Raw genomic sequence first — 26,778 nt, 5'->3', positions numbered from 1 at the left:
CTGTGCTACCGTGCTGCCCCCCACTGTGCTACTGTGCTGCCCCCACTGTGCTACCGCGCTGCCCTCCACTGTGCTACCGTGCTGCCCTCCACTGTGCTACCGTGCTGCCCTCCACTGTGCTACCGTGCTGCCCCCCACTGTGCTACTGTGCTGCCCCCACTGTGCTACCGTGCTGCTCTCCACTGTGCTGCCGTGCTGCTCCCCACTGTGCTACCGTGCTGCCCCCACTGTGCTACTGTGCTGCCCCCCACTGTGCTGCCGTGCTGCTCCCCACTGTGCTACCGTGCTGCCCTCCACTGTGCTACCGTGCTGACCTCCACTGTGCTCCCGCGCTGCCCTCCACTGTGCTACCGTGCTGCCCTCCACTGTGCTCCCGCGCTGCCCTCCACTGTGCTCCCGCGCTGCCCTCCACTGTGCTCCCGCGCTGCCCTCCACTGTGCTCCCGCGCTGCCCTCCACTGTGCTACTGGGCTGCTCCCCACTGTGCTACTGTGCTGCCCTCCACTGTGCTACTGTGCTGCCCCCCACTGTGCTACTGTGCTGCCCTCCACTGTGCTACTGTGCTGCCCTCCACTGTGCTACTGTGCTGCCCTCCACTGTGCTACCGTGCTGCCCCCCACTGTGCTACTGTGCTGCCCTCCACTGTGCTACTGTGCTGCCCTCCACTGTGCTACTGTGCTGCCCTCCACTGTGCTCCCGCGCTGCCCTCAACTGTGCTACTGGGCTGCCCCCCACTGTGCTACTGTGCTGCCCTCCACTGTGCTACTGTGCTGCCCTCCACTGTGCTCCCGTGCTGCCCTCCACTGTGCTACTGTGCTGCCCTCCACTGTGCTACCGTGCTGCTCTCCACTGTGCTACCGTGCTACCCCCACTGTGCTACCGCGCTGCCCTCCACTGTGCTACTGTGCTGCCCTCCACTGTGCTACCGTGCTGCCCTCCACTGTGCTACTGTGCTGCCCTCCACTGTGCTACTGTGCTGCCCTCCACTGTGCTACTGTGCTGCCCTCCACTGTGCTACCGTGCTGCCCTCCACTGTGCTACCGTGCTGCCCCCACTGTGCTATCGTGCTGACCCCCACTGTGCTACCGTGCTGCCCTCCACTGTGCTACCGTGCTGCCCCCCACTGTGCTACTGTGCTGCCCCCCACTGTGCTACCGTGCTGCTCCCCACTGCTACCGTGCTGCCCTCCACTGTGCTACCGTGCTGACCTCCACTGTGCTCCCGCGCTGCCCTCCACTGTGCTACTGTGCTGCCCTCCACTGTGCTACTGTGCTGCCCCCCACTGTGCTACCGTGCTGCCCTCCACTGTGCTACCGCGCTGCCCTCCACTGTGCTCCCGCGCTGCCCTCCACTGTGCTACTGTGCTGCCCTCCACTGTGCTACCGTGCTGCTCCCCACTGTGCTACCGTGCTGCCCTCCACTGTGCTACCGTGCTGACCTCCACTGTGCTCCCGCGCTGCCCTCCACTGTGCTACCGTGCTGCCCTCCACTGTGCTACCGTGCTGCCCACTGTGCTACCGTGCTGCCCTCCACTGTGCTACTGTGCTGCCCTCCACTGTGCTCCCGTGCTGCCCTCCACTGTGCTACTGTGCTGCCCTCCACTGTGCTACCGTGCTGCTCCCCACTGTGCTACCGTGCTGCCCTCCACTGTGCTACCGTGCTGCCCTCCACTGTGCTACTGTGCTGCCCTCCACTGTGCTCCCGCGCTGCCCTCCACTGTGCTACTGTGCTGCCCTCCACTGTGCTCCCGCGATGCCAACCACTGTGCTACCGTGCTGCCCTCCACTGTGCTACCGTGCTGCCCACTGTGCTACCGTGCTTCCCTCCACTGTGCTACCGTGCTGCCCCCACTGTGCTACCGCGCTTCCCTCCACTGTGGTACCGTGCTGCCCTCCACTGTGATACCGTGCTGCCCTCCACTGTGCTACCGTGCTGCCCACACTGTGCTACTGTGCTGCCCTCCACTGTGCTACTGTTCTGCCCTCCACTGTGCTACCGTGCTGCCCTCCACTGTGCTCCCGCGCTGCCCTCCACTGTGCTACCGTGCTGCCCCCCACTGTGCTACCGTGCTGCCCTCCACTGTGCTACTGTGCTGCCCCCACTGTGCTCCCGCGCTGCCCTCCACTGTGCTACTGTGCTGCCCTCCACTGTGCTATCGTGCTGACCCCCACTGTGCTATCGTGCTGACCCTCCACTGTGCTACCGTGCTGCCCTCCACTGTGCTACCGTGCTGCCCCCCACTGTGCTATCGTGCTGACCCCCACTGTGCTACCGTGCTGCCCTCCACTGTGCTATCGTGCTGACCCCCACTGTGCTATCGTGCTGACCCCCACTGTGCTACTGTGCTGCCCCCTACTGTGCACCCGCGCTGCCCCCCACTGTGCTATCGTGCTGACCCCCACTGTGCTACCGTGCTGCCCTCCACTGTGCTATCGTGCTGACCCCCACTGTGCTATCGTGCTGACCCCCACTGTGCTACTGTGCTGCCCCCTACTGTGCTCCCGCGCTGCCCTCCACTGTGCTACCGTGCTACCCTCCATTGTGCTACCGCGCTGCCCTCCACTGTGCTATCGTGCTGACCCCCACTGTGCTACCGTGCTGCCCTCCACTGTGCTACCGTGCTGACCTCCACTGTCTACCGTGCTGCCCCCACTGTGCTACCGTGCTGACCCCCACTGTGCTACCGTGCTGCCCCCCACTGTGCTACCGTGCTGACCCCCACTGTGCTACCGTGCTGCCCCCACTGTGCTATCGTGCTGACCCCCACTGTGCTACCGTGCTGCCCCCCACTGTGCTACTGTGCTGCCCCCACTGTGCTACCGCGCTGTCCTCCACTGTGCTACCGTGCTGCCCTCCACTGTGCTACCGTGCTGCCCTCCACTGTGCTACCGTGCTGCCCCCCACTGTGCTACTGTGCTGCCCCCACTGTGCTACCGTGCTGCTCTCCACTGTGCTGCCGTGCTGCTCCCCACTGTGCTACCGTGCTGCCCCCACTGTGCTACTGTGCTGCCCCCCACTGTGCTGCCGTGCTGCTCCCCACTGTGCTACCGTGCTGCCCTCCACTGTGCTACCGTGCTGACCTCCACTGTGCTCCCGCGCTGCCCTCCACTGTGCTACCGTGCTGCCCTCCACTGTGCTCCCGCGCTGCCCTCCACTGTGCTCCCGCGCTGCCCTCCACTGTGCTCCCGCGCTGCCCTCCACTGTGCTCCCGCGCTGCCCTCCACTGTGCTCCCGCGCTGCCCTCCACTGTGCTCCCGCGCTGCCCTCCACTGTGCTCCCGCGCTGCCCTCCACTGTGCTCCCGCGCTGCCCTCCACTGTGCTCCCGCGCTGCCCTCCACTGTGCTCCCGCGCTGCCCTCCACTGTGCTCCCGCGCTGCCCTCCACTGTGCTACTGTGCTGCCCTCCACTGTGCTACTGTGTTGCCCTCCACTGTGCTACTGTGCTGCCCCCCACTGTGCTACTGTGCTGCCCTCCACTGTGCTACTGTGCTGCCCTCCACTGTGCTACTGTGCTGCCCTCCACTGTGCTACCGTGCTGCCCCCCACTGTGCTACTGTGCTGCCCTCCACTGTGCTACTGTGCTGCCCTCCACTGTGCTCCCGCGCTGCCCTCCACTGTGCTACTGGGCTGCCCCCCACTGTGCTACTGTGCTGCCCTCCACTGTGCTACTGTGCTGCCCTCCACTGTGCTCCCGTGCTGCCCTCCACTGTGCTACTGTGCTGCCCTCCACTGTGCTACCGTGCTGCTCTCCACTGTGCTACCGTGCTACCCCCACTGTGCTACCGCGCTGCCCTCCACTGTGCTACTGTGCTGCCCTCCACTGTGCTACCGTGCTGCCCTCCACTGTGCTACTGTGCTGCCCTCCACTGTGCTACTGTGCTGCCCTCCACTGTGCTACTGTGCTGCCCTCCACTGTGCTACCGTGCTGCCCTCCACTGTGCTACCGTGCTGCCCCCACTGTGCTATCGTGCTGACCCCCACTGTGCTACCGTGCTGCCCTCCACTGTGCTACCGTGCTGCCCCCCACTGTGCTACTGTGCTGCCCTCCACTGTGCTACTGTGCTGCCCTCCACTGTGCTACTGTGCTGCCCTCCACTGTGCTACCGTGCTGCCCTCCACTGTGCTACCGTGCTGCCCCCACTGTGCTATCGTGCTGACCCCCACTGTGCTACCGTGCTGCCCTCCACTGTGCTACCGTGCTGCCCCCCACTGTGCTACTGTGCTGCCCCCCACTGTGCTACCGTGCTGCTCCCCACTGCTACCGTGCTGCCCTCCACTGTGCTACCGTGCTGACCTCCACTGTGCTCCCGCGCTGCCCTCCACTGTGCTACCGTGCTGCCCTCCACTGTGCTACCGTGCTGCCCACTGTGCTACCGTGCTGCCCTCCACTGTGCTACTGTGCTGCCCTCCACTGTGCTCCCGTGCTGCCCTCCACTGTGCTACTGTGCTGCCCTCCACTGTGCTACCGTGCTGCTCCCCACTGTGCTACCGTGCTGCCCTCCACTGTGCTCCCGCGCTGCCCTCCACTGTGCTACTGTGCTGCCCTCCACTGTGCTCCCGCGATGCCAACCACTGTGCTACCGTGCTGCCCTCCACTGTGCTACCGTGCTGCCCACTGTGCTACCGTGCTGACCTCCACTGTGCTACCGTGCTTCCCTCCACTGTGCTACCGTGCTGCCCCCACTGTGCTACCGCGCTGCCCTCCACTGTGGTACCGTGCTGCCCTCCACTGTGATACCGTGCTGCCCTCCACTGTGCTACCGTGCTGCCCCCACTGTGCTACTGTGCTGCCCTCCACTGTGCTACTGTTCTGCCCTCCACTGTGCTACCGTGCTGCCCTCCACTGTGCTCCCGCGCTGCCCTCCACTGTGCTACCGTGCTGCCCCCCACTGTGCTACCGTGCTGCCCTCCACTGTGCTACTGTGCTGCCCCCACTGTGCTCCCGCGCTGCCCTCCACTGTGCTACTGTGCTGCCCTCCACTGTGCTATCGTGCTGACCCTCACTGTGCTATCGTGCTGACCCTCCACTGTGCTACCGTGCTGTCCTCCACTGTGCTACCGTGCTGCCCTCCACTGTGCTACCGTGCTGCCCCCCACTGTGCTATCGTGCTGACCCTCCACTGTGCTACCGTGCTGCCCTCCACTGTGCTACCGTGCTGCCCCCCACTGTGCTATCGTGCTGACCCCCACTGTGCTACCGTGCTGCCCTCCACTGTGCTATCGTGCTGACCCCCACTGTGCTATCGTGCTGACCCCCACTGTGCTACTGTGCTGCCCCCTACTGTGCACCCGCGCTGCCCCCCACTGTGCTATCGTGCTGACCCCCACTGTGCTACCGTGCTGCCCTCCACTGTGCTATCGTGCTGACCCCCACTGTGCTATCGTGCTGACCCCCACTGTGCTACTGTGCTGCCCCCTACTGTGCTCCCGCGCTGCCCTCCACTGTGCTACCGTGCTACCCTCCATTGTGCTACCGCGCTGCCCTCCACTGTGCTATCGTGCTGACCCCCACTGTGCTATCGTGCTGACCCCCCCCCACTGTACTACCGCGCTGCCCTCCACTGTGCTACCGTGCTGCCCACTGTGCTACTGTGCTGCCCCCCACTGTGCTACCGCGCTGCCCTCCACTGTGCCACCGCGCTGCCCTCCACTGTGTCACCGTGCTGCCCCTACTGTGCTACCGTGCTGCCCCCACTGTGCTACTGTGCTGCCCCCCACTGTGCTACCGTGCTGCTCACTGTGCTACCGCGCTGCCCTCCACTGTGCTACCGTGCTGCCCTCCACTGTGCCACCGCGCTGCCCTCCACTGTGCTACCGTGCTGCTCACTGTGCTACCGCGCTGCCCCCACTGTGCTACCGTGCCCCCCACTGTGCTACCGTGCTGACCTCCACTGTGCTACCATGCTGCCCACTGTGCTACCGTGCTGCCCACTGTGCGACCGTGCTGCTCACTGTGCTACCGTGCTGCCCACTGTGCTACCATGGTGCCCACTGTGCTACCGTGCTGCCCCCACTGTGCTCCCGCGCAGCCCCCCACTGTGCTATCGTGCTGACCCCCACTGTGCTACCGTGCTGCCCTCCACTGTGCTATCGTGCTGACCCCCACTGTGCTATCGTGCTGACCCCCACTGTGCTACTGTGCTGCCCACTACTGTGCTCCCGCGCTGCCCTCCACTGTGCTACCGTGCTGCCCTCCATTGTGCTACCGCGCTGCCCTCCACTGTGCTATCGTGCTGACCCCCACTGTGCTATCGTGCTGACCCCCCCCCACTGTACTACCGCGCTGCCCCCACTGTGCTACCGTGCCCCCCACTGTGCTACCGTGCTGACCTCCACTGTGCTACCGTGCTGCCCACTGTGCTACCGTGCTGCCCACTGTGCGACCGTGCTGCTCACTGTGCTACCGTGCTGCCCACTGTGCTACCGTGCGGCCCACTGTGCTACCGTGCGGCCCACTGGGCTACCTTGCTGCTCACTGTGCTACCGTGCTGCTCACTGTGCTACCGTGCTGCCCACTGTGCTACCATGGTGCCCACTGTGCTACCGTGCTGCCCCCACTGTGCTCCCGCGCAGCCCCCCACTGTGCCACCGCGCTGCCCTCCACTGTGCTACCGTGCTGCTCACTGTGCTACCGCGCTGCCCTCCACTGTGCTACCGTGCTGCTCAGTGTGCTACCGCGCTGCCCTCCACTGTGCTACCGTGCTGCTCACTGTGCTACCGCGCTGCCCTCCACTGTGCTACCGTGCTGCTCAGTGTGCTACCGCGCTGCCCTCCACTGTGCTACCGTGCTGCCCTCCACTGTGCTACCGTGCTGCCCCCCACTGTGCTACCGCGCTGCCCCCCACTGTGCTACCGCGCTGCCCCCACTGTGCTACCGTGCTGCCCCCCACTGTGCTACCGTGCTGCCCACTGTGCTACCGTGCCCCCCACTGTGCTACCGTGCTGCCCTCCACTGTGCTACCGTGCTGCCCACTGTGCTACCGTGCCCCCCACTGTGCTACCGTGCTGACCTCCACTGTGCTACCATGCTGCTCACTGTGCTACCGTGCCCCCCACTGTGCTACCGTGCTGACCTCCACTGTGCTACCGTGCTGCCCACTGTGCGACCGTGCTGCTCACTGTGCTACCGTGCTGCCCACTGTCCTACCATGGTGCCTACTGTGCTACCGTGCTGCCCCCACTGTGCTACCGTGCTGCCCCCACTGTGCTACCGTGCTGCTCACTGTGCGACCGTGCTGCTCACTGTGCTACCGTGCTGCCCACTGTGCTACCATGGTGCCCACTGTGCTACCGTGCTGCCCCCACTGTGCTACCGCGCTGCCCTCCACTGTGCTACCGCGCTGCCCTCCACTGTGCTACTGTGCTGCCCCCCACTGTGCTACCGTGCTGACCTCCACTGTGCTACCGTGCTGCCCACTGTGCTACCGTGCTGCCCCCCACTGTGCTACTGTGCTGCCCTCCACTGTGCTACTGTGCTGCCCCCCACTGTGCTACCGCGCTGCCCTCCACTGTGCTACCGTGCTGCCCTCCACTGTGCTACGGTGCTGACCTCCACTGTGCTACCGTGCTGACCTCCACTGTGCTACTGTGCTGCCCCCACTGTGCTACCGCGCTGCCCCCCGCTGACCTATCGTGCTGCCCTCCACTGTGCTACCGCGCTGCCCTCCACTGTGCTACCATGCTGTCCTCCACTGTGCTACCGTGCTGCCCTCCACTGTGCTCCCGCGCTGCCCTCCACTGTGCTACCGTGCTGCTCTCCACTGTGCTCCCGCGCTGCCCTCCACTGTGCTACCGTGCTGCTCTCCACTGTGCTACCGTGCTGCCCTCCACTGTGCTACCGCGCTGCCCCCACTGTGCTACCGTGCTGACCCCCACTGTGCTACCGTGCTGACCCCCACTGTGCTACCGTGCTGACCTCCACTGTGCTACCGTGCTGCCCTCCACTGTGCTACTGTGCTGCCCCCCACTGTGCTCCCACGCTGCCCCCCACTGTGCTACCGTGCTGCCCTCCACTGTGCTACCGCGCTGCCCTCCACTGTGCTACCGTGCTGCCCTCCACTGTGCTACGGTGCTGACCTCCACTGTGCTACTGTGCTGGCCTCCACTGTGCTACCGTGCTCCCCCCACTGTGCTACCGTGCTTCCCTCCACTGTGCTACCGTGCTGCCCTCCACTGTGCTACCGTGCTGCCCCCCCCACTGTACTACCGTGCTGCCCTCCACTGTGCTACCATGCTGTCCTCCACTGTGCTCCCGCGCTGCCCTCCACTGTGCTACCGTGCTGCTCTCCACTGTGCTCCCGCGCTGCCCTCCACTGTGCTACCGTGCTGCTCTCCACTGTGCTACCGTGCTGCCCTCCACTGTGCTACCGCGCTGCCCCCACTGTGCTACCGTGCTGACCTCCACTGTGCTACCGTGCTGCCCTCCACTGTGCTACTGTGCTGCCCCCTACTGTGCTACCACGCTGCCCCCCACTGTGCTACCGTGCTGCCCTCCACTGTGCTACGGTGCTGACCTCCACTGTGCTACTGTGCTGCCCCTCCCACTGTACTGCCGTGCTGCCCTCCACTGTGCTACCGTGCTGCCCTCCACTGTGCTACCGTGCTACCCCCACTGTGCTACCGTGCTGCCCTCCACTGTGCTACCGTGCTGCCCCTCCCACTGTACTGCCGTGCTGCCCTCCACTGTGCTACCGTGCTGCCCTCCACTGTGCTACCGTGCTGCCCCTCCCACTGTGCTACCGTGCTGCCCTCCACTGTGCTACCGTGCTGCCCTCCACTGTGCTACCGTGCTACATTGGCAATCGTCAGCTACATCCGACCCCCCACCCCTGACCGATGTGGCTGACGATTTAAATTGTCGTTTACTTGGCAGGACTGTGATATCTCGCTGGGCAGGAAAGGCTGTTAAACCTTGGCCAAGAAAAATATGGAAAATTTATGGTACAGGAGGAGGCCTTTTGGCCCATTGTGGCTATGTCAACTGATTAAGAGCTATCCAGTCTAATCTCACTTTCCACTTCTCCTCCAAAGTCAGTAGCTACATCACTTCAAATGCACAGCCGAGAATATTTTAAAATGTGGTGAGGATTTCTGTCCACACCATTCTTTCAGGCAGTGAGTTCAAGACCCCCAATAACCTGCGGGTGAAAAGAAATCTCAACCGCCACCTAACCCTTCTACCAGTTACTTTAAATCTATTAGTGATCTCTCTAGTAAGGGAAATCGGTCCTTCCTATACACACTATCGAGGCCCCTTACAATTTTATACTCATCAATTAAATCTCCCCTCAGCCTCATCCATTTGAACGAAAAACAATCTCAGCCTTTTCAATTTTTCCTCGTACCTAAGATTCTCAATTACTGGCAGCATCTTTGTAACCCTCCTCTCTGCCCTCTCTACGGCACTCACCTCCACCCTGTAGTGTAGTGACCACAAACTCTAGCTCTGTCCTGGTGTTTTATACAGTCCCAACGTAACATTCCTGTTCTTATACAGGTCGAAAATCCCTTATCCGAAATTCCTGGGGCCAAGATTTTGGAATTTTTCAGATTTCAAAATATATTGCGCATGGGTGGTGCGCATTGGGAACTGCGCAGGTGCAGAACACTGGGAACTGCACATGTGTGGCCCGCATTGGGGACTGCGCATGTGCGGCATGCGTTGGGAACAGCACATTGCTCAGGAACCTTGTGGGAATTCCCACTCGTGACGTTGCGTCGCCGCTCGAAAAAAAGTGCAGATTCGGAATTTTTCAGTTTACGGAATTTCGGATAAGGGATGCTCAACCTGTATTCTATTCCATGGCTAATTAATTCTGAACCACTGGTAAAACACGCAGGTATCTTATGGGGTGGGAACAATTAACTTCCCCGTGAACCTTGCACAATACGAGCTTCCCCATATAATTGGATGGTATATAAAACCGGCCAGTTAGGCACCAGGAAGGCAGAGCCAGTTGGGATCTACTGTGTGATGTGTGTAATAGTTATTGTAAATAAACTAAGTTTCTTTGAACTACTCGGTGTGGACTCCTTCGTTGCCTTATAAAAACCACCTTAACTGCTTATCTGTTACTTTCAGGTATCCGTAGGTATTCACTCCAAGGTTCATCTTCACTTCTCATGTCCTACCGTTATCCTGCATTCCATTTTACGCCATCAAGAAAGCAAGAGGCCTAGTACTGGGCGCTGCAGAACCCCACTGAAAACAGTCTTTCAATCACAACTACACCCGTTGTGCAATGACCCATTGCTTCCTGCCACTGAGCCAATTTTGGATCTGACTTGGAACTTGGCACTTGCCCAGTGTGCCATGTGAGACCTCGTCAAACGTCTTGTTTGAGAGAGATGTTTTTTTTTTCCCCCCCCACATATCAAATACATTTGGCCATTGACTGGATGTTTTTCCACTCATGTGCTTCACCACAATATTTACAAGCCATGATTTATTGTTGGCCAACTGGATCTGGGTTTTATTTTTGAACTGTATGCTTCATCTCTGCTTCACTCATTACTGCAGGGTCTACTGCCTTTTAAAGATTTTTCCTCCCAGTAATTAGGGTCTGACAAATCCTGTCAAGCTTGAAATCTCTGGGACAAATCACTGAAACTAAACTTGAAACAGAATATTAACTAGTCTTTTGTGCAGAATATTCTTGGCCTTTAAAATATCCTTTAAATTTATCTATCTGTATTTCCCAATTCTATTTATCCTTTGTATTATACACCTCTATCGTGTCCTTATCCAATACATGCTCTAACTAATTGGCATTTCTTTCTACTTTTTTGCCCCTTGATGTCCAAATCTGACTGTGAACAATGTTTTATTCTATTTTTCTGCACTTCCACTCATTGCTCTTCTGAAATTCAAATAAATAATTTATAATTGGGGTCCATGTAACCGTCCGCAGACCATTTCAGCAATTTTCAAAACCGTCTCTCAAACGTTAGTCGAAATGTCTCAGATACTTGTCATGTTCCAGTATATTATGAACTTAAAGTCAATATTTATATTTTTTAAAATCACAGTAAGTTACAAAAGGATGGCTGCCCGAGGATCACCTGGCTTCCCTTGTGGGTAAGAACATTTCCCTGTCTCAAGTGGGAATAAAGGGAACTTTCCAGACTGATCTTGACTCAATGCCTTGTCCACAAAATTATTCAAAAGGGTAATTTCAATTTGAATGGGTCATTCAGCTACAAAGCCACCAGCTGTCTCAAACTTCCCAGGTGTGAAGGTTATTGGAGAGGATATTCAAGCTAGCCACCCGCCATATTTGGGAAAGGACTTTGAATTTGTAACATGTCACATGGTGAGACAGCCATGTTTGTTGCCTGCCTTTAAACAAGCGAGAAGCTGTTCTGCAAATTCCACCAAAACCCTTCAACTGCAAGGCTTCAAGCAGCCAACATAAAAAATGGAAGGACTCTCCCCAACATGTCCCAACTTTCTTTTCTGCCTCTTTTTAAAAAACAATTTCCAATTAAGAGGCAATTTGGCGTGGTCAATCCACCTACCCTGCACATCTTTGGGTTGTGGGGCCGAAACCCATGCAAATACGGGGAGAATGTGTAAGCTCCACACGGACTGTGACCCAGGGCCAGGATTGAACCCGGGTCCTCGGCGTCGTGATGCAGCAGTGCTAACTACTGCGCCACAGTGACATCCTACATGTTCCACCTTCAAACTCACCTGAGAACCAACTTCCTGGAAATTCAACTACAAGAGGGTTGGCAACGTATTGCTTTACGAGGCCTACATTTCAAGCAAAGCATCAACCTCTAAGAAACTACAGGCCTGCAACAGAAGAGTCTGAGACAATTGGCTGGCCAATTTATTGCAGGCCATTGTGAAACACTTGTTTAGACAGGCTCAGTGCCGCAGTCGGGATGGGAAGAGGGGTGGAATGAACGTGCTGGCAGGGAGTTTAAATGGAGCTCCCTGAAGTGTAACTAACGTTGTTCAACAACCTCAGCCTCAACTTCCAGAGGTCTGACTACTTCTCTCAATTCTTGTGCTGTCCATTGTATTTGCGACATGTCGCCTGGGGCTCATACCAGCCAGGACAAAGTTCCCCGGAGCTAGTCTGCAACCCCCACCCCCCACACTCCCTCCCTCTTTGCTGATGAGTGCCTATGGGTTCTGCTGGAGATAGTCAGAGCCCGAAGGGACATCTTGCTGCCGTAAGATGGAAAGGGGAGGTCTCTACACTTAACAAAAAAGGTCTGGGCAGAGGTGACAGTCAGGTCAGCAGACGTGATGTGGTCTGCAGGACTCTGATCCAGTGCAGGAAAAGGTTCACTGACCAGCTGCACTCTGCCAGGGTCTGTACTGAATTCAATTGTAACCGTGGACAGATGTGTCTGTGGGTGGAAGCACTTGTTGGTGTTCACGGTTGTGAAATGCAGAGGGTAAATTAGCACGCATTCCTGTGCCTTGAAAGACTACATGTGATTAGACCAGATGGCTGGCATGTATGTATGGGTGAGGTGCGGCAGTGTGATGGGCACCTGAACCCACATCTATGGGGGGGGGGGGGGGGAGGCTTGCATGTTAGAGGGGGCACGAATGAAAGCAATTTTGTTCTTACAGGAGAAGAGGAGTCACAATGTGCAGGGGGGAGGATGGACAGGTGATAGTGTCCCTAATTGTCTGGTTTTCAGTCAGGCGGCAGAGCAAGTAGCAAGTACTCAAGGTGGCATGTGAACATGCAACCAGGTCCCCTGGCCATGAAGAGGCAGGGGCCTCAGAGGAGGGTAAGAACTCAGTGGATAGGGAAGAGATTGGCGGAGGGTTTGGGAAATGTAGGACAGAGGTTGTAAGACTGACATGTTAAATCCACTAATACCCCTTGAGCGTCCATTCAGAAGTCTTTGCCCAGCCAAATGCCTGTTCTGAAAAACAATCAGTCTGCGGGAACTCTGATTTTGTAATGCTGTTCGAGATGGACATTTTTTCTACCTCCCTCAGGTGGAATATCCTCGTGGCCTCGTTGAACCTTGAGGACTCTCCCTTGACCTCCGATGATGACCGGCAGCCAGGTGAACCTGCGTCACATTCACCCTCTGCATCTTGCACCAGTGCAGATACGGGCACGTCGGTGGGTATATGTGTATCGGAGCAGATGATAGTGCACCTTAGTAAAGGCACAGCACACCGGCCTGAAGGACCGGTGGAGGCAGCGAGTCCCCAGGGCGCTGGCAGTCTGAGAGTTCCTGTAGATCCAGGGCCATGCTGAGCCTGAGGTAGTTGGTGAGCCTCTGGAGTTGTCCATTTGACAGCATATGCTGGATGTCCAGCAGGATGTGCAGGGAGATCTGGCAGCGATTCCTCTGGTTCTGCATGACATGGTCTTTGTGTTGGATAACATGGTCTCATGTGGGGCATGAGCACTCTGTTGGTCCAGAGCTTTGAACACACAGCATCGTCCATAGAGAGAGAGTGGTGAATCTCATCCGTTATGGACACGTTCGTACAGTCAATAGCTCTCTGAATTTGGGGAAACCCTGCAATTGCAGTAAATCCTCTGAGCCTGGTTGGCTTCACCTGTCCTGAAGTGAATAAAGGTGTTGACCCTTCGGAAGAGGGAATCTGCAACCAACTTGATGTATCTTTGGGCAGTGGATTGTGAGACTGCGCAGAGATCTCCCACTGACCCCAGGAACGAACTAGAGGCATAAATGTTCAGAGCCACTGTCACCTTCAAAGCAACTGGCATAGTATGGCCACCTATACAGTTTGAGGCCATCTCGGGGCGATTATGTCCCTGGAGAGGAGGAGCCTACTTCAGAACTGAACCTCTGACACATCCAGATGGCATGACCACTGCCTGTACACTCTATTTGCTGGCTATTGGCAACACCTCCTGACCCTTCTCCCTTGCAAATCCTGCTGGCCCTCCACACCTTCTGTCTGTGCCTCTCAGTCCACCGTACAGACTCTGGGATGGTGCCTGAAATGGTTCAAAATTATACAAGGCAAAAATCACACAAGCTGCTAGCAGCTAAATTCTCAAAGGCAGACACCCATTGCTTCAGTTCAGACCATCGACAGATATTATTCAAGGAACATTGCTGTATTAATTATATGGAAGCTGTAGTCACACAGCTCGCATGCATAAATTCAGTTGATCATTATGCAACTGCAGGCCATGTGTGCCCACTAACACAAGGGAAAATGGAAAAGGAGTGTGATCAGACATAATATTATCTACATTTGTCTCGCAGCTATTAGATAAGTAAAGACAAATACATGCTTGGTGATATTATAATTAAGTATATGTGCCCAGAATGTGATTGGTTAATTATATTCATATGTTATACATTATGTAATCTTAATTATTAGTTATGAATGGACATAGATAACTTTACAATATTTGGACATCTTTGATTGGTATATGCTAATTTCTTGTAACCAGACCCAAAAGTATAACTGTCTTGTAATCCTTGGATCAGGGCTCCCGAGCATGCCACTAGTTTGAGTGCTGGAGCCCTTGTTATAGCTAGTAATAAAGGCCATGTTTTAGATCTCCAACAATCTCTGACAGGTCACCCGTGAATGAGAGAGTGATGTCACTGTAGCTGTGTAGCTGTATTCTCTCCCGCGACAGTGCCTGCAGGCTACTGGCCTCCTCTCCCGTCTGGCCCACTCCAGGTGGATGCACAGTTTCTGCACTGAAGGGGCCCTCCTCCAGAAAGCCTCTGCAAATGTTTAGCTATCTGAAAATTATCCAATACAAGCAAAAATGCCAGAAACAACCTCTAATCCAAAACTCCTAACTCCTCACCTTACCACCATCCTGTTAGTGTTTTATTCTGCCCTGGATGTAGAGTGGCTGAAAAACAAGAAGGGCTCCTGGCCAATTGGTCAGTGTGCTGAGTGTAAAAGCACATGTGCCACTCAAAATCACTGTTAATTGGGGATTTACTGAGCTCAATTGGCCTTTTAACTGTCAGCGGGCACGCATGGGGCGAAATTCTCCGGAAACGGCGCGATGTCCGCCGACTGACGCCCAAAACGGTGCCAATCAGACGGGCATTGCGCCGCCCTAAAGGTGCAGAATGTTCCGCATCTTTGGGGGCCGAACCCCAACATTGAGGGGCTAGGCCGACGCTGGAGGAATTTCTGCCCCGCCAGCTGGCGGAAATGGCCTTTGTTGCCCCGCCAGCTGGCGCGGAAATGACATCCCCAGCGGCGCATGCGCGGGAGCGTCAGCGGCCGCTGACAGTTTCCCACGCATGCGCAGTGGAGGGAGTCTCTTCCATCTCCGCCATGGTGGAGACCGTGGCAGAGGCGGAAGGGAAAGAGTGCCCCCACGGCACAGGCCCGCCCGCGGATCGGTGGGCCCCGATCGCGGGCCAGGCCACCGTGGGGGCACCCTCCGGGGTCAGATCGCCCCGCGCCCCCCCCAGGACCCCGGAGCCTGCCCACGCCGCCTTGTCCCGCCGGTAAGGTAGGTGATTTAATTTACGCCGGCGGGACAGGCATTCGGGCCGGAGAATCGAGCGGTGGGGGGGGGGGGGGCCCGCCAACCGGCGCGGCGCGATTCCCGCCCCTGCCGAATCTCCGGTGCCGGAGACTTCGGCAACCGGCGGGGGCGGGATTCACGCCAGCCCCCGGCGATTCTCCGACCCAGCGGGGGGTCGGAGAATGTCGCCCCTGATTTCCATACTCACCCGCCAGCCAAATATCACAAGGCAGTGCAATGAGGAGCGATGAGCCCTCCCGACACCATCATGCGCCCACTTTGTGAACAGTTCGGTCTACTGCGTGCCCCCATGATAATCAATACAATCTGACTATAAATTCTCTTCATGCATAGATACATAGAATCTAGGTTCTTCGAGCCTGCTCTGCCATTCATCATGATCATGGCTGATCATCCAATTCAATAGCTTAATCCTGCTTTCTCCCCATAGTCTTTGATCCCATTCTCCCCAAGTGCTATATCCAGCCGCCTCTTGAATATATTCAAAGTTTTAGCATCAACTACTTCCTGTGGTAATGAATTCCACAGTCTCACCACTCTTTGTGTGAAGACATGTCTCCTTATCTCTGTCCAAAATGGTTTATCTTGTGCCCTCAGACTGTGACCCCTGGTTCTGGCCACACCCATCATTGGTAACATCTTTTCTGCATCTATCCTGTCTAGTCCTGTTAGAATTTTATATGTCTCTATGAGATCCCCCCTCATTCTTCTGAACTCCAGCGAGAACAAGCCCAGCCTAGTCAATCTCTCCTCATATGACAGTCCCGCCATCCCTGGAATCAGTCTGGTAAACCTTCGCTGCACTCCCTCGAGAACATCCTTGCTCAGAGAAGGAGACCAAAACCGCACACAATACCCCAAGTGTAGCCTCACCAAGACCATGTGCAATTGCAGCAACACTTCACTGCTTCAATACTCGAAACCTCTCGCAATGAAGGCCAGCATACCATTAGCCTTCTTTACCGCCTGCTGCACCTGCATGCTTACCTTCAGCAACTAGTGCACAAGGACACCCAGGTCCTGCTGCACACTCCCCTCTCCGAATTTACAATAATTCAGGTAGTAATCTATTTCCTGTTTTTGCTTCCAAAGTGAGTAACCTCACACTTATCCAAATTATACTGCATCTGCCATTGATTTGCCCACTCACCCAACCTGTCCAGATCTTGCTGTAGGATCCCTGCATTCTCATCACAATTCCCCTCCCACCTAATTTGGTATCATCTGCAAACTTTGAGATGTTACATTTTGTTCCCTCATCCAAATCATTAATAGATATTGTGAATAGCTGGGATCCCAGCACCTATCCCTATGGTACCCCACTAGTTACTGCCTGCCAATTTGAAAAGAACCCATTAATCCCTACACTTTGTTTCCTCTCTGCCAACCAATTTTCTATCCACCTCAGTACATTTCCCCCAATCCCATGCGCTTTAAGTTTGCAAAAAATCTCTTATGTGGGACTTTGTCAAACGCCTTCTGAAAGTCCAAATATACCACATCGATTGGCTCCCCCTTGTCAACTGTACTGGCTACCTCTTCAAAGAATTCCAACAGATTTGTCAAGCATGATTTTCCCTTCATAAATCCATGCTGACTCTGACTGATCCTGCCACTGCTTTCTAAATGTTCCGCCATAAAGTCCTTGATAATGGCTTCAAGCATTTTCCCCACTAGCAATGTTGCACTGGGCAGTAATCTTGGAGGGGGGGGGGGGTGCATGGGGAAGGGCAATAGGGTGATACCCCCTTTACAAAAACAATCTGATCTTCTTTCCATTGAAAATAATGGAAACAAATCAGGTGGCTTGTATAAAGGGGATTCCATCCATTTTGGTTTGCCACCTCTGATCGAACATATTCCTAGGGTTTCATCCGCCCTGCTTCCAGTTACAGTTAATAAATTAAAGTGTTCACGTCGAAGGACGAACATAAAGCCACTGTAATTTTGCTCCTGGATTGCTTGCAGCAGTGTCCCTGAGAACAATCTTTAAATTTCTTGATATTCCTGGACAATCCAAGAGGATGGGTAATTTTAGATCCATCCAACTAGATTACCATTCAAGTGCTGAAGCCAAAACTAAATCCACAATGTTGATGTATGAATCTAATCTCTGACAGCTAACTAGCTGAATGGAATATTGATAAATCATTGCAACCAGCCGTTCTACAAATAATTTCCACTTCATGAGCTGGATACCCCGATTTTGAGGCGATGTCCAGAGGAAGTGTTTAGTTTTACGATGAAAATGTCGGCGGTGCCCCCGCACCGTACTCCGCCTGGTGGGGGGCTAGCAGCCGCGCCACGTAAAACCCCTGACGTTCCCAACAGAAACGGCCGGAGAATAGTCGGGTCCGTGGCCGCGCATGCACACGGCAATAACCTGCAGCAGTTGCGTCACACATGGCGCCGGCCGTGTTCGGAGACGGCCTGCCAGATAACCCCTTGTACCCCCACCTCGCCAGCCCTGGACCAGCCCCCACCAGTCCCCCCAGCTCCCGCCGACGCCCCAGCAGCCAGCGGAATGGCTCCCTCCCCGACTGTGGTGGCGCTGGACACAGTCCACAGCCGCCACGCGAGGTTAACGGAAACTCAGAGCACATGTGTCCCATGTCGTCAGGAGGTCGGCCCATCGGGAGCGGAGCATCGGGAGAGGGCCTTCAGGTGACGTCCTGAGGCCGTCCCAACGTCACCAATGATGCCGTTTTAGAGGGGTCGGAGCCTCCACAGGCGTCGCCCCTGATTTCGGCATCAAAAAGGATTCTCCGCCCGATCGGCGAATCCGATTTCGGTGTCGGCAAGTGGAGAATTCCGCCCCTTATTTCTCAGTTACAATTTTCATAGTGAATTAAATTATAGTTGACATATATTAAACTGTTAAATTGTTATAGCCTTTTTGGGGAGGGCAGAACACTTGAATATACAATTGACATCCATTTTCACTTCAAACGTGAGACTGAAAGAAGAAATAACTTTGATACGTTTTTTTTAAAATTTCTATTCTCTTCCTTTTTCACATTTTCTCTTGCATTTACACCCATCAACAATAAACAATAATCAGCAAGATATGTCAATTCCCATAATAACAACGATCCCATCCGCCCACCAACCCCCAAACATCAGCCCGCATGTTTACAGAAACAAACGACAAAAAGGAATCAGGGATTACCCATAGTCACCCTTAATCTACACAGCCCCCCTCCCCCAACTAATGTTCGATGTTATCCAGTTCTTGAAAGTGCATAATAAATAGTGCCCATGACTTGTAGAACCCCTCCGAGCTTCCCCTCAGTTCGAACTTAACCTTCTCAAGGGTCAAGTATTCCAACAGGTCCCCCCGCCACGCCAGGGCACTGGGTGGAGAGGCTGCTCTCCATCCCAACTTTGATATGTTTGAGAGTCCTCAAGGTGCAATGTTCCTTTCAATCAAATTAAACCAGTTTTAAGTAAAGCATGTTTTTCCAGACTCATGTTCGATGGGTCAAATGTTTTCATCATGTTTTCATACTTCTCCATTTATGTGTTCCGAGAAATAACTTGAATATTCTCCACGATTAACTTCTTTTAAAATTGAAAAAAAAAAAGCTGTTTTAGTTGCAAACACAGAATTCACAAGCCCATAGCAAAAATTAGTCCCCCCACATTGGGAACAGATTCCCAGAAAAGGTAACTGAGTCAGAGACTATTAGCAAGCAGGACTACTAAACGTGCTAGCCCCCCAATCTTTAGATTCGGTGCAAGAAACTGAGGGTTGGAGAGGTATTAACACAAGTTTGAAAACTAGCCCTCGTCCCCTGGAAACAGGTATTGCGGGACTCAGGATGAACTCAGTTTGATAAGCCAAATGACCTCTTCTCACTGTAGAGTTATGTTCTAGACGATCTTAAAAGGTGGAACTGAATGGCTCTTATGGTATATATTTGGGGCAGCAGGGTAGCACAGTGGTTAGCACTAAAGCTTCACAGCGCCAGGGTCCCAGATTTGATTCCCGACTTGGGCCACTGTCTGTGCGGTGTCTGCACGTTCTCCCCGTGTCTACGTGAGTTTCCTCCGGGTGCTCCGGTTTCCTCCCACAAGTCCCGAAAGACGCGGTTAGGTGAATTGGACATTCTGAATTCTCCCTCTGTGTACCCGAACAGGCGCCGGGATCTGGCAACTACGGGCTTTTCACAGTAACTTAATTGCAGTGTTAATGTAAGCCTACTTGTGACAATAATTATTATTATTTGCCTTGATATTGTATGTGTGCAGTTATGGTTTTATTACAACAGGTCCTTTATCATAAAACCATCCAAAAACCACTTTTGTTTCAGCCTCTTTGACCTTTGGCTTGAAAAGTCTGGAAAGGCGTGGACTTTAGTGTGGGAAGTCTCTAACCCGAGCCGACACAAGCTTCGTCATCTGTGCCCAACCTTTAGCACAGGAAGCCTCGTTGTTTGTCTGCACATCAACACTCTGATCCATCATCAACAAGCAGAATTGCAGATGGCGCCGTGGATGGAAACTTACTACAGGTGCCCTGCACTTATTACTCAGTGATACATCTTACTTTGCTAGCCGTTTTTATGTACATCAAACATAATAGATCTAGCTAGCATAGGCTTCGGTTATTGTAATGTAAGTAGGCCTTGACCTACATGCAATGTCCGAAAACCGAAATGACCTGAAATCCAAAATGCGATCGGCCCCGAGGATTTCGGATAAAACTGTATTTGGCCTCGAGAGTGCAGCTTTTCATACACCCCCTCAAATAATTCTATGTGGATTGCATCAGGAAAATTTCATTCAGCTCATGATGTGTTGGATCTTTACTAATCTTCAGCAGTATAATTTTAATTTATAATCAACTACCTCCACAGCGAGGTTAGAAAAGACTATCAGAGCAAGGAAATGAGGCAATCTAAACATTACGTGTTCTGGGTATCAGTGTGGGGAAGGGGTTCTGTGGTCAAGTGATTTGAACGCAATATTTGGCGCAATAAAAAATGAAACAGAGCAGTTGCTTCATTTCATGAGATACAATTAAGCTCATTACTCATTGGAAAATTACATAAAATTAACTTTCATCGTAGTCCTGGATTGATATGGTGTAAATTTGTTATGACCCGAAAGCAGCTCTTTATTTAAGTGGTGCAGCTAAAGATTGTGCAAAAATATACTAGGGCTGACTAAGGCCACATTACGTGATGCTACATTAGGAAGCAACTCCTTAAGTAGCAATTTAATTACAATCAGAAAAATGTGTTTAAGTATGAGCACTAGTACCCTTGAGAATTAGAACAGAAGTTCAAAAGTAATAGATTTTTAAAAAAAGGGAGAAATACCTCAAAGTCAGCTATCTGGATCCACCATGACCAAGGTGGTAGGGTTTGATCAATTAGACTTCTAATGCAGTCAACAGTCATCTCAGTGGAACTTTCAAGGGACGGCACGTGGCACAGTGGTTAGTACTGCTGCCTATGGCGCTGAAAACCCGGGTTCGAAACCAGGCCCATGCTCCCCATGTCTGTGTGGATTTCACCCCCACAACCCAAAGATGGGCACATTAGGTGGATTGGCCACGCTAAATTGCCCCTTAATTGGAAAAAATAATAATTGGGTCCTCTAAATTTATTTTTAAAATATCTCAGCGGAATTTTCAGAAATTCTGCCATTTCACTACACCTGTCCCTTTAAAATCCAACGAACAGACCATGTGTTGATTTTATTTCTCCTCCTAGGCTGATTTTGAGTTTAGCCTGTTGAAGAGCCAAACCGACTTGAAACGTTAACTGTTTTCTCTTCCTACACATGCTGCAAGACCTGCTGAGTTTGCCCCGCGTCCTCCCTTCTTACGACACAAATGCAATTTGCTGTTATTGCATTGTTAGAAAGGATAGTGAAAGATTCCAGTCAGTGTCACACTAAACAAAGTGCTTTGTTTTTTATTCATTCATGGGATGTGGCTGAGCCAGCAATTATTGCCCACCCCTAATTGCCCTTGAACTGAACAGCGGCTTGCCGACCATTTCAGAGGGCATTTAAATAGTCGACCACATTGCTATGTTTCGGGAGTCACATGTAGGCCAGGCCAGGTAAGGACGTCAGAGCTAGAGTATATTAGTGAACCTGGTGGGCTTTCCCAATTGGCAATGTTCTCATTAGAATTTCATTCCTGTTTTTTATTGAATTCAAATGTCATCATCCATTGAAACCCAAGTCCCTGGATTACTGGTCCAGTGACAATACTTCTGAGCCAACACCTCCCCAATAAAACAAACGTGTCTTCATTGAAACAAGAGATAACACAGCACTGAAATGTAGATTTGAATAGAAACGTTCGAAGAACATTAGTGTGGACAGTTCTAACATGGTGAATATATTTAGTCAGATATGCACTGATCCAAACCACCAGGTGCATTATTCCTTTGAAGTTCAATTTTGATCATTTTGCTTTACTGCTGTCAGAAATTACTTTTGAGTTTCCAGTGTAAGTTTGTTAGACCATACATATTTCCTAAGTGGTTAAGGTAGATGAAGTTAAATGATACACACCCACAATCCATTCAGTTGAGGAGATAGGTCAAGACATTATGCATCAATAGCTGTTTGCAAAAGTGGCTCTTGCTCACAGCCAGCAATGACTCATAATTCAAAAGGAAATACATTTAAACTTCTATCAGAACAATCATATTTCTTCCAAATGTAATAGGCACCATTTCATGCTGGATAACAGGGCCCACATTCGTCAGCTATCCCATGTAAGTGAGTGGACAGAGGGACACCAGAAAAGGAATCTTGCACATAACATAATTTACTGAGGAAAATGGGCTTGAAATCTAGGGATGTGCTTTATATCAACTTTACACACAAACTATGTAAAAAATTACAACATATTTAAACTCCGCATGCTACAACTGACCGGCATTTATTTGAGAACTTACATGGTGCATTGACAAGATTATTCAACCCCTAAGTGTATTCAAACCAAACCTGTTATCATCTGGGGTCCATTCTTGCACACTTTCAGCAAGAAAAACCTAAAAACAAATCCAGATATGGGAATCATCTCAGACTTCTCCCTCCCTAGCCCAGAAGAATGAGGTTCCAGTTCCTTTCTGCCACCTTGGCTGAGAACTGAGAACTCATTAGAGATCATGGATTACAGCTAGGACCCATCTAGGTCTTGTGGCTTAATAGATAATGCTTCTACCTTTACCATAGAATTTACAGTGCAGAAGGAGGCCATTTGGCCCATCAAGTCTGCGCCGGCCCTTGGAAAGAGCACCCTATCCAAGCCCACACCCCCTCCCTATCCCCGTAACCCAGTAACCCAACCTAACCCAACCTTTTTGAACACTAAGGGCAATTTAACATGGCCAATCCACCTAACCTGCACATTTTTGGACTTTTTTGGACTGTGCGAGGAAACCGAAGCACCCGGAAGAAACCCACCAAGACATGGGGAGAAAGTGCAAACTCTGCACAGACAGTGACCCAAGCCGGTAATCGAACCCTGGAACCCTGGAGCTGTGAAGCAACTGTGCTAACCACTGTGCTACCGTGCCCCCCTCTGTACTAACCCCTGCACTACCTCTGAGCCAGAAGCTCTAGGTTCAAGTCCCACTCCAGGACTTGCTGGCCATGAGGGAGTGTTCATGATACAGTTGAACAGTTTAATATGCAGCCTGCAAATCCTTCCAATACTATTGCCCAAAAGGGTGCGAGAGTGAGGGGGGTGTCTGTTAAGAAATGAAACAAACCAAGTTTGAACAGATTAATTACTCTCCATCTCAACTAAGCTATGTCCCAAGGGAGCATTGCTATTATTTTGATTAAAGACAACAATCAGCAACTGTGTGCATTACTAAATTTGATTAACCAAGGTTAGCGACTGAGTAAGAACATTGACACTGGAAATTTTGCAGCTTCATTGCACCTGACCTGAAAGTAACCCATGGCTTGTAAATGGGATCTAACTCGGGCAGCAGGTGGCACAGTGGTTAGCACTGGTGCCTCACAGTGCCAGGGACTGAGGTTCGATTCTGACCTTGGGTGACTGTCTATGTGGAGTTTGCATGTTCTCCCCATGTCTGCGTGGGTTTCCTCCGGGTGCTCCGGTTTCCTCCTACATTCCAAAGATGTGCAAGTTCGGTGGATTGGTCATGATAAATTGCCCCTCAGTGTCCAAAGGCTAGGTGGGTTGGAACATAGAACATACAGTGCAGAAGGAGGCCATTCGGTCCATCGAGTCTGCACCGACCCCTTAAGCCCTTGCTTCCACCCTATCCCCGTAACCCAATAACCCCTCCTAACCTTTTTGGTCACTAAGGGCAATTTAGCATGGCCAATCCACCTAACCTGCACGTCTTTGGACTGTGGGAGGAAACCGGAGCACCCAGAGGAAACCCACGCAGACATGGGGAGAACGTGCAGACTCCGCACAGACAGTGACCCAGCAGGGAATCGAACCTGGGACCATGGCGCTGTGAAGCCACAGTGCTAATCACTTATGCTACAGTGCTGCCCCAGTTACAGGGATAGGGACGGGGATTGGGCATGCTGGGGTGTTCTCTCAGAGGGTCGGTGCAAAATCGATGGGCCAAATGGACTCCTTCTGCACTGTAGGGCTTGTAAATAATTGTAAGTAACTCCTTGAAGCAACATCTCTATTTATTGCCATGCAACCACAGGCATAAGGGCAATCCTTGAAGTAGCAACGTCTTGACTTGTACAAATTAGCCATGACAGGTTCTTACTGTTGTCTAACTCAATGATAGGTGCTGGAAGGAATGTATCTGCATGCTACACACATGCATATGTGTGTTTGATATATATGTGTTATAATATGTGTGCGGTACATGTATATGCAATGTGTACACCACACACACATACAAATGCATATTAACAAATGTGGTTCAAGCACCCTACATTAATCCTTTTTTAAAAAATTACGTCTTTTACAATAAACATTACAGATGAACAATTCCTTTCTGCTGAAATGTAGCTGATACTTTTGTCTATCTGATCTCAGATCGCTTGCTGTCAAATTTATCAAAATACCATTGCCACATGTCACAAACAATTTCTGATTCGTTGCTGCAACAACGGAAGTAAAGCACTATATAGAATGACTGTGAAAGTGTTGCCCCTTGGGGAGCAGAGCTATTTAAACTCCTGCAATGAAAAGGTCACCATTACTGTAAACTCCTTCGATCCCATTTATTGGAAAATACATCAATTTTGCAAAACGCCGAGAGAGAGAAGAAACTAACCAACTGATTCTCAATCGACCACGATAGTCTTTCACAAATTTAACAGCAAAGGTCAAAGAAATTCAGAATAAGCAGCTTCTCTGTCGAACAAAGAATCATCAAAACTGTCCCGTTAATACATTTACCTCAGATGGCCAATCCAGAAAACAAGACAGGGGAGCAGAACGTGATTGGGGTAAGGTGGGGGTGTGGGGGGGGGGGGTGCAGGACCAAACTGGGAATTTATTAATCTCGGGGAAAATAAAGTGACTTCATTTTGCTTGAAATGCCAAGACGACCTTTTATGTCAGTTCTGGTTACTAACGGTGAGAGCAGATTGAGGGAGCAACAAACACCAAGTCCTTTATATACAACACACACACACAAGGCGCTAAGGATATGGAGGGAATGCAAACGATTTCAGCCTGGTTTTTGCACAAAACACCGGTTCAATTGATGGGGCATGGCTTTTCCAACCGGGACGCGCCAGCGCAAGGCTGCATTCCACTTACCTTTAAGGCGAAAAGGAAATAAGCGATAAAAAGCACCATTGAGCGAACGGCTCCTCTTTGCAGTTCCCAATGCATTTATTAGAGATGGGGAGATGTGGCAGGAGGAGGACGGGCTGCTGACACAGACAATGGCGCTTTGCTGCAGCATCAGATCATTTGCACTGTCTCCGCTCACTCTGCATGCTGCAGACTGGGTCTCAGCATTTCGGTGGCTCCCCCCTCCCCCGCCCCCCTCACTTTTACTGTCAGGGCTACCGCTTGTGGTAACACCACCTCAGAACACACACACACAAAAACAATGATGCTGGACTTTCTTGTTGTCCTCTATGGTCTATGACACGCGTTTAGCTGGCAAGCTGATCATCTCCTTCCCTGTGATCCCTCCATCAGTGTGTTGTGTTGCATTTGATCAATGGGCAGAGAGAATCCCTGCACAAAAAGCTCATTCTCTTTGCTCTAACCCCGCCTCTCTCCTCTCCCTGTCCTCCAGGGAGACTGTGTGCTCCAGCCTCTAACCAAACAGTGCGACCCTCTTCAAAGCATCCCAGAGCTTTCAGTTCCTTCCCATTAACTGATCCTTCTATCATCTTTTGTGCAGCAAGAATCGTCTCGAGAGAGAAAAAAAATTGCACCATAGAAGGGAGCGAGGAGATTGTCACAATATCCCACTGCTTACTGAATGTCAGAACAGTAATGTCCATTTTAAATAAGCCACACGTTTCTAAATCCTGGAGGCATTCTATTCGGGGCTCAATCAATAACGTGCATTTTCCTAACATAGAATTGAGGGGGGCTTATCCTTCAGTTTGGGAGGTGGGTGGGTGGGCTGGGAGAGCCTTTCCAACAATAAACAAATTGTCTCTAAAGACACAACTTTAGGCAATCTCATCCCCTTCATATATGTTTTCGGACAGCTAAATAATAAAAGTTCTCAATTAACATTCAAAAATAATTATATATTTCAATGAACTCACAAGGGATGTGTCGGGGGTATGAGCGGTTTTATCACACAGGATTAGGCCTCTGCATGGTTTACAATATTGATGTTTCTACTATTTTAATCAAATTCTTTCTTGGGAAATGCCTGCCTGTTTAAAATATTGATTAACACCTTCATATATTTGTTATAATTAATTAAATCTATCACCAATTCATATGGGTTACCAAATACTGACATATTTCCAAATATCCCTGATATTTTTTCCTATTTTTTTTCCGGGGATGTGGGTGTCGCTGGCTGGGCCAGCTTTTATTTTGCCCATCCCTAATTGCCCTTGAACTGAATGGCATGCAAGGACATTTCAGTGAGTGGTCAAGGGGCAACCACATTGCTGAGGGTCTGGAGTTACATGTAGGCCAGACCAGGTAAGGATGACAGATTTCCTTCCGTAAAGGACATTCGTGAACCAGATGGGTTTTTACAACAATCGATGATAGTTTCATGGTCAGCGTTACTGAGTAGCTTTATAATTCCAGAGTAAGGGGTCGCCCTTCCAAGACAGAGATGAGGATAAATTTCTTCTCCCAGAGGGTAATGAATCTGTAG

General features: G+C 52.3%; 1 protein-coding gene across 2 annotated transcripts in view; it reads right to left on the bottom strand.

Moving 5' to 3' along the window:
* Positions 1 to 25,686, bottom strand: part of ptpro (protein tyrosine phosphatase receptor type O) — a 273,680-nt gene extending 247,994 nt beyond the window's left edge. For both annotated transcript variants that reach the window (XM_072471710.1, XM_072471711.1), the window contains exon 1: positions 25,233 to 25,686. In XM_072471710.1, coding sequence (XP_072327811.1) covers positions 25,233 to 25,307 — 75 coding nt within the window. In that variant the 5' untranslated portion in view covers positions 25,308 to 25,686. The remainder of the gene's footprint in view (positions 1 to 25,232) is intronic.
* Between the last annotated feature and the right edge of the window lie 1,092 nt (positions 25,687 to 26,778).

Source organism: Scyliorhinus torazame, chromosome 13, assembly GCF_047496885.1.
Source record: "Scyliorhinus torazame isolate Kashiwa2021f chromosome 13, sScyTor2.1, whole genome shotgun sequence".
NCBI lineage: Eukaryota > Metazoa > Chordata > Chondrichthyes > Carcharhiniformes > Scyliorhinidae > Scyliorhinus > Scyliorhinus torazame.
The sequence above is the reverse complement of the archived record's forward strand: the minus strand, read 5'-3'. Positions and strand labels throughout refer to the sequence as shown.